The 8,538-nt window shown below is 44.2% G+C and overlaps 1 protein-coding gene across 2 annotated transcripts in view; it reads left to right on the top strand.

Moving 5' to 3' along the window:
* The window catches only part of Cryzl1 (crystallin zeta like 1), a 40,516-nt gene that overhangs the window by 25,035 nt on the left and 6,943 nt on the right, over positions 1 to 8,538 (top strand). For both annotated transcript variants that reach the window (XM_028756385.1, XM_028756386.1), the window contains exons 7-8: positions 4,866 to 4,999; positions 6,108 to 6,219. In XM_028756385.1, the coding sequence (XP_028612218.1) occupies positions 4,866 to 4,999; positions 6,108 to 6,219 (246 nt within the window). The remainder of the gene's footprint in view (positions 1 to 4,865; positions 5,000 to 6,107; positions 6,220 to 8,538) is intronic.

Below are 8,538 nucleotides of genomic sequence, written 5' to 3'. Positions count from 1 at the left end.
GAGAGAGAGAGAGAGAGAGAGAGAGAGAGAGAGAGAGAGAGAGAGAGGGGAAGAGGAAGAAGAAGAAGAGGAGGAGGAGGAAGAGGAAGAAGAGGAGGAGGAGGAGAGAAGAGAAGTAGAGGAGTAGAGGCCAGCCACGAGAATGGGGAGAAGAGGAAGGGAATGGGGAAGGGTAGAGGGGAGGCAAGAGATCAAAAGAGGAACAAGACACGGGGAGGGGGCAAGCAGCCCCTTTTATAGTGGGCAACTTTTAGATTCTTAAATATAGTTTTATTGCCCTTAATGGTTTTTTGAAGGACTGCATGAATGGTGTGTATATGCACGTGTGTGCACATGCAGGTGTGATTAGAAGTTATATGTGTGCCCTGTTTTTATCCCCTTTATCTCTCTTCCGAGACAAGGCTCACTGTGGACCCACAGCAGGTCTCAGATTTGTAATTCTCTCACAAGAGTTTGGAGTATGTCATATGAGTAACATTTTGATAAAATATTGTAGACTGAAATCTTATGGTGGGAGATGTTGCCTCCCAAAAAGCCATACAAGTAAGATGTGTGTAGATGAACATGTGAATAGATAGGTATACTTTAGGTCATATATTCACCTTATTACCCATGAGGCCTTAGGAAAATCAACTAATATTCTGTACCTAATTTCATAATTAACAAAATTAAAGAATAGTATTAGATTAAAAACAAAAGAAAAATAAAAACAAAGTGAATCTCTTCTGCAGTATGCCTTCTGTGGAGGGCTTGGGCCCACAAAAGTGCCTTCATTCGTGGATGGTCACTAGTGCGGGCCTGCAGGACTCTGAGAAGGGTTGGTCACTAGTGCGGGCCTGTAGGACTCAGAAGAGCTGAGGTGTCCACTTTAGGCTTGTTTAGTTTGTAAGAGTGGCTAAGTGAGCTGAGGGTAGGGACTGTAGAGGTAGTTGCTCAGTGCTAAAGGTGCTACGTTTTAAGAGCACTTGTTGTTCTTGCAGAAGACCTAGGTTTAATTACCAGAACCCACATGGTAGTTCATAACCATCTGTAACTCTAGGTCCATCCAGGGAGATCTGGTGCCCTCTTCTGACCTCCAAGAGTACCAGGCATGCATGTGGGGCATGTGTATATATACAGACAAAATTAATAAATGTAATTTAAATTTTTTAGAGAACTGGGGATAACACATTTACTGATTTACTATAAAGGAGATTAAAGGATACAAATAAACATGAAGATATACAAGGTCCCCCCCCCCTCTCTCTCATGTTCTTTCTCTTGGATATAGGGCAGGACCCCCACTAAAATGAAGGTCTCTGGTACTAGTGCCTGCCTTTAATCCCAGCAATCAGAAGGCAGAGGCAGGTGGATTTCTGAGTTTGAGGCCAGCCTTGTCTAGAGAGTGAGTTCCAGGACAGCCAGAAATACAACAGAGAAACCCTGTCTTAGATAGATAGATAGATGGATGACTGGTAGACTGACAGGACGGACAGACAGACAGATTAAAAAATAAAGATCTTCATATCTACCAGGAGGCAAAACATGTCAGAGTTTTATGGCTCCAAGACTGAAACAGCAAGATTAAAGCACAGAATCAGAGGGTCTTTGCTCTTGGAAGCTTGCTTCTGAACTGATACACCCCAGTAATAGACAAGACCATCTTTTATCTTCACTGAGTAGGCAACCAAGGACAAAAGGTCCAAATACTTTGATGAAAGACACACTTATGGTCATTCAGAAAATAAGACAGGCAGTGTGAGTTATGACCAGGAACCAAGGATCAAAGCATATCTATAAATCATGCTTGTCCTGAAGAGTGTCATAAAGAAATCCTCTTTCTGTTTCATTCCCAGGTTGGTTTGGAGATTTTCACCGAGATGGTACATAGGCTTCTCCTCCCACTAGGTGGCGGTAGTCTGTTGTAATGCATTGCTGACTGCTTTGTGAGCAGCTCATATGGAAATAGCAGTACACAGAAAGAATTCCTTTGCCGGGCAGTGGTGGCACACACCTTTAGTCCCAGTACTTGGGAGGCAGAAGCAGGCGGATTTCTGAGTTTGAGGCCAGCCTGGTCTACAGAGTGAGTTCCAGGACAGCCAGGGCTACACAGAGAAACCCTATCTCGAAAAAAAACAAAAAGAAAGAAAGAAAGAAAGAAAGAGAGAGAGAGAGAGAGAGAGAGAGAGAGAGAGAGAGAGAGAGGGAGAGAATGAGAATCCCTTTTAGTGGAAACAGCACCATAATTTATTCGAACAAGAATTAGTCGAAATGTGAAGAAACAGCTTAATGGGCAGATCGTACAGAACTCTTTACTTTTTAGTCTGTCACCTTATTTTGAGGGTTGGGGGGGCAGGGATGTTATTTGTTTATTTAATTTTATGACAGAGTCTCATCTTGTAGCCATGGATTGCCTGGAACTCACTATGTAGACCAGGTTGCCCTCAAACTCAGAGTCCTGCCTGCCTCTGCCTCCCCCTGCACACCCCTCCCCACCACATACAGGGATATAATGTGTGCGTCATGATACCCAGCTATATGTTGAGCTTTTAAGACTATATTGGGAGTTTGCATTATTTTTCCAAGTGCAGCGGAAAGGCGTTGGTGGGATTTTAAGAAAAGAGGTCCTAGGACGTTATTTATATGTTGTTTGGTTTTGTTTTTACATGTAGTGTGTGGGTATATACATCCCTGTGCATTCAAGCCATGGTCCATGTGTGAAGATCAGAGGACAGCTAGCAGGAGTCCATGCTGTCCTTCCAACATACGGTTTCTGGGGCATTAAATGCAGGCCGAGCTGTCTTGCCAGCCCGTTTTGGTTTTTTGGACCAGAGTCCTTAACTCAATAATCCCCATGCTGCAGCTTCCCAAGTACTGTGGCTCCGGTAGCAACTCACCATGCCCAGCTGACTTTAAAATGTCATCCAGTACTTCTCTTCTTAAAGGTATCATTAAATGATTGCAACACAGAGCTATCAAGTTGAAATATGTTTAATAACTGTAATATGAAATCCAAAAGTACTCCAAACTCTAAAACTTGGGGATACCAGCATTCCACACCTAGCTTCATATGACAGGTGGCAACCAAAATGAAGGTGGCATGCTAAAAATACTGTTAAAAATTACTTTCAAAGACATGGCTGCACAGTTTTAATAGCATGGTCTGCTTTTCTGGAGGACCTGGGTTTAGTTCTCAACACCCATGTGGTGTCTCACAACTGGTTGTAACTCTAGTCTCGTATGTCCCAAATGTCCTCTTCTAGCCCCTGTGGGCACTACACACAGATGGTGTACAGACATTCATGAAGGCAAAATACCCCCACACACACACAAAATTGAAGTAAGATAGTCTTTAATAATAAAACAGATAAAATTATTTTCAAGCTATATATATAAAACATATATGTGAAAGAAATGAACTTTATATTTAGAATTGGGTCTTGTCTGCAAGATAGTTGACTATGTAGGCAAATACTCTGAAATCCAACATGCTTCTGGTCTCAAGCATTTTGTAGGATGCTCAGCTTGTAATATTTGTAACACAGAAACTGATTCCTCATCTGAAAATAGATGAAAATTCCATAAAATGATAAACAAGAAAATGCTAAGACTTCAACAGTCACTTCATATATGGACTCCAGAGGCTGGCAAACATGAGAGGAGAGGGTCCTCAGCATTTTTATTAGATGAGGAGGAGCAAATGACAGTCACCATAAGAAGTGTCACATACCCAAGTGAGGGACTGTGGACTCACAGAGCCAAGGATGGCCAGAGGTTGTTCTGGCAGCAGGTGCCGTCGCTGGGGAAGCTCTGTGAGGATGGCTGGAAAGGTGTGCGCCTCTCCAGACTCACTGCCTGACATCTTAGTGATACTTTACCAGCCATAAACTGCAAACATATTCACCAGCTAAGAACGGACAAACAGACAGACACTTCCACATGGCCCGTGCCATAAAATAATAAAAGTGAAAGCTCCACCATGGCCTCCCTAATGAAGACAGGAAAAGGATGTGTTTAAAAACTAAGGTGGGGTGTTCACGTCAGGACATATACTCAACTAACTTGAACCTTTGCAGTGGTCTCAGAGTCTGAACCACCAATCAAAGAGCATACACGGGCTGGACCTAGGCCTCCCCACACATATGTAGCAGATGTAGCTTGACCTTCATGTGGGTCTCAAACAACTGGAGCAGGGGCTGTCCCAAAAGCTGTTGCCTGTCTGTGGGATATGTTCTATTACCTGGGCTGCCTTGTCTGGCCTCAGTGGGAGAAGAAGCGCCTAGCCTCACAGAGACTTGAAGTGTGGTGTGTGTGTGTGTGTGTGTGTGTGTGTGTGTGTGTGTGAAGTGATACAGAGAGGGTCTCTGCCAGCTCAGAGGAGAAGGGAAGAGGATGGGGGATGGATTATGGGAGGGAGGCAATGAGTAAGAGGTAAGGTGAATAAATGAAAAAATTTAAAAAAACCTAAGGTGGAGCTCAGGGAATGTCCTCTGCTGTTTATACATACTCTGTGTCTTACACACGTAGTCACACACTTTAAATTTGAAAACAATATGAAATGTAAAAAACATTAAGTTCAGAATCAGGCAGAACTGGTAGCTGTTGAGTGTCCATGTGATGAGGTGGAGGAGAAACAGAACCGTAGAGAGCGGGACTGTCAGGAGGAAGGCAGTGGCCTGTGTGTGTTTTATACTCAGCCCCACAACTGAGCTTTACGTTCCGTGTGCCTCCAGAATGTATTTGATCTCCCATGCTAAGGATCAAAGCAGGGAAGTGTAGTGTAAGTGACACAGGAAGGGGCTGCAGCAGGATGGGCGCTCTGGTGGGAGAGACGAGGCACTAATGGAACTTGCTAATGAAGTGTCTCTTCTTGTTCTTTGTGATAGTTCATAAGCCAGAAAAGGTCTCCTGGACGGAAGCCGCTGGAGTCGTCCGGGACGGTGTCCGGGCCTGCACAGCTCTGTATTACCTTTCTCAACTGTCTCCCGGGAAGTCTGTGCTGATCATGGACGGGGCAAGTGTGAGTCCGAGTTGATTTTGTTTAAAAAAAAAACTAGTCCAATATACCATAAACAGGGGCTGCAGAGAAGCTGTCTGCAGATGTCCTTCCTTGTCATTAATTGGTGGATTTCTTTTCCAGCTTCCCATTTTATCCTTGTAGACAGCGTTTATTAACAGCACACAGAAGCTAGACATAGTGTGGCTAGCTGCTGACTTTGAACCCACCAGTACATTAAAAAGCAAGGCAATACTTTTGTTTCTCTCTTGTTTTTTTCAACAGTGATGATCGCCCCCAAGGCTTGGTGCATGCTAGGCAAGTGCTCAACCATAGTACGTGTCCCAGCCAGGCTGTTTTAGTCATTACTATTACTCTGAGGGAAATTGTTTCCCTTCTCTGGGAGAAAAAAAGGTGCAAAATTTAGGGTAAAATCTTGGTGTTTTTTTAAGGTTTTTAAATTTATTTTATGTATATGAGTACACTATAGCTGTCTTCAGACACCCCAGAAGAGGGCATTGGATCTCTTTATAGATGGTTGTGAACCACCATGTGGTTGTTGGGAATTGAACTCAAGACCTCTGGAAGAGCAGTCAGTACTACTTAACCACTGAGCCATCTCTCCAGCCCCCATGGATTTATTTTTTAACAGGTTGTCGGTGAAAGCTACACTCCTGGGATGGGGGCAAATACATCTTTAGCATTTTAACTCTAGGCTGATGTCCAGCATCAGCAGAGTATTTTCCTAGTTCTTGTGTTCTTACCAAGGATTCAGAGATGGTGCCCTTGAAGTGCTGTGATCACTGAGCAGTATAACTAGATTCCCGTCAATGCTGTCTAGCTAACTTTGACTAATGATGCTATCGTGGGCCACTGTTCTTCTCCATGGCCATGTTTCTGGGCATAGCCCTCCATCCTTGGACTTATGGTGTGGTTAGTCTGACTTCACAGTTAGGAGGGGATCAGCTAGATGTTTGCCCTGCTAAGTTGGAGCAAATTATTTCTTTTTTCTGTTACATAATGTTTTAAAATATATTAAAGTAATACTAAAGAGTTACATGTGTAAAACAGTCTGTGAAATAAATTAGATGTGCCCTCTCACCTGTATCTATTGATATGTATTTCCACACAGGCGTTTGGCACAATAGCCATTCAGTTAGCACACCACAGAGGAGCCAAGGTGATCTCAACAGCACACAGCCTGGAGGACAAGCAACATCTTGAAAGGCTTAGGCCTTCTATAGGTATGTTACATGTTACAATACTCAGTACAGACCATTTAAAGCATGAACTCTTACAAGGAAATCAAAACCTGCACTGGTAGCCAGGCATAATGTCTCTTACCTGCAGTCCCTCTCTTGCCTGCAACACTCAGCAGGGTGAGGCAGGAGAATCATGAGTTCAAGGCCAGTCTAAGGTATCCATTGAGATCCTTTTTCAAAAAAAGAAAGGAAGGGAGGGAGGGAGGGAGGGAGGGAGGGAGGGAGGGAAGGAAGGAAGGAAGGAAGGAAGGGAAAAGAAACTTTACACTGGTAAAACAAAGTACAGAATCCTAAATAAAAATAAACTTTAAAATGCTCTTAGCATGTGTGCTAAACCCAGATTTACTTAGGTAATACAGTTCTTTACTTAAGTTTCTTATTACTGGTATTTGTGCATTTGGTCAACATGATGCTGGCACTCAAACCCAGGGTCTCGTGCATGCTAGGCAGGTGCACTACCACTGAGCTACATCTTCAGCCCTGTCTAAGACTCTTAACCTACATTGTTTTTACATCTTCTGTTTTTTTCTTCCTTGTCCTATTATTACCAACTTAACCAAGTTCGAACTAAGTCAACTTTGATACAATTTAGAAACACCGGTTGTCTCTATTTCTGCTGTCAATCAATACTTTGACATCACTTTGTATATTTCTCAGCCTTGAACATGACCTGCCTTGTGCAGAATGCTGAGAAGCAGACCCATGTACACATTGTAAACACAGGTCAGATACAGCTGCAATGTGCAGTCATGGTGGAAGCTGGCATACTCTCAAAAAGGTTGAACAGAAAAGAAGAAAAGTATTGAGACTAGGGAAAGTGAACAAAAGAATGAAAAAAGACTGGAACGAAGAAAGTAACAGAGAGAGAGCAAAAAACAAGCAGAGCGTGAGAGAAGGGCAGTCAGGAAAAGTCATGTTAAATGTGACTTTAAGTCCTTGGCAATCAACAGTAGCTTTCAAAGAGTTTAACTAGCTTCTTCAAGATACAGCTGAGCAGTGGTGGCACAGGCCTTCAGTCCCAGCACTAGGAAGGCAGAAGCAGGTGATCTCTGAGTTCAAGGCCAGCCTGGGCTTCCAAGTGAGCTCAAGGACAGCCAATGCTATTACACAGGGAAATCCTGTTTGGAGAGAGAGAGAGAGAGAGAGAGAGAGAGAGGGAGGGGGGGAGGGAGGGGGAGGGGGAGGGGGAGGGAGAGAGAAGAGAGAAGAGAGAAAAGAGAGGGAGGGAGGGAAGGAGGGAGAAAGTGGGGGGGGAGATAAACAAGACAAAGCCCTGGACTACCTGGACTAAGACTTTAATCCAGCTCCAAGTTATTTTCATTGCTGCTTTCTGCCTGTGACAAAGATAAACAGAAATAGAAGCAAGATAATACAAGAGCTAAAGGGAAGAAGATGGAGATTGAAGGAATTTGAGATTAGAACTGGGGGCATGGAGATGGCACAGTGGATAAAGCACCAGAACTCAGGGACCTATAGTCAGCACTTAGGAGGTAGAAGCTGGATGGGATCAGTGGGAAAGCAGGCCAGTCACAGATTCTGTGGGAAACACTACCTCAATAAGTACAAAAGTGGCTGGGCCAGTAAGATGGCCCAGTGGGTGGAGGCACATGCCACCAAATTCCTTCCCTGGGACCCACATGGTGGAAAGAGGAAAACGATTCCCATAAGTTGTCCTCTGGGCTCCTCATGTGCTGTATGGTACATACAGTACATGAGGCCTCCATCCTCATGTGCATATGTGAGCATGTGCACCTACAGACATTTGCAAACGTTCATATACAAACAGAAAATAGAACGGAGATATCAACTGTAGCTCAGTCATAGAATCCTACCTGTCATGCATGAACTGATAGTGTAGTCTAGCCCTGTGTTTACTCTCCAGCACAGGAAGATGGAAGGGGGCTTAGAACAGAGGTAGAGAGCTAAAACTGTATTCTTGAAAATGTTTGCCTGTTGGTTCGTTCTGCACTTCCAGGATTGCTCCAGAGCCTTCGTGTAAAGTGTTTAAGATTTATTTTTATATGTGTGTATGTATGCCACGTGGGTGCAGGTGCTGGCCAAGTCCAAAATGGAACCAGAGCCCCTAGAGCTGGAGTTTCAGACAGTTGTGAATTGTGTGACAAGGGTGCCAGGAACCTGGCAACGGATCTCAGGTGCTCTGAAGAGCAGTGTGTGCAGTGTGAGCGTCTCTGCAGCCCTGCTTCTGCACTCTCACCCTGCACCCCTGCTCCTGCACTATCACTCTGTACCCCTTCTTCTGCACTCTCACCCTGCAGCCCTGCACCCCTCCTTCTGCACTCT

This window comes from Grammomys surdaster, unplaced genomic scaffold, assembly GCF_004785775.1.
Source record: "Grammomys surdaster isolate TR1022 unplaced genomic scaffold, NIH_TR_1.0 126118, whole genome shotgun sequence".
NCBI classification, from domain to species: domain Eukaryota; kingdom Metazoa; phylum Chordata; class Mammalia; order Rodentia; family Muridae; genus Grammomys; species Grammomys surdaster.
The sequence above is the reverse complement of the archived record's forward strand: the minus strand, read 5'-3'. Positions and strand labels throughout refer to the sequence as shown.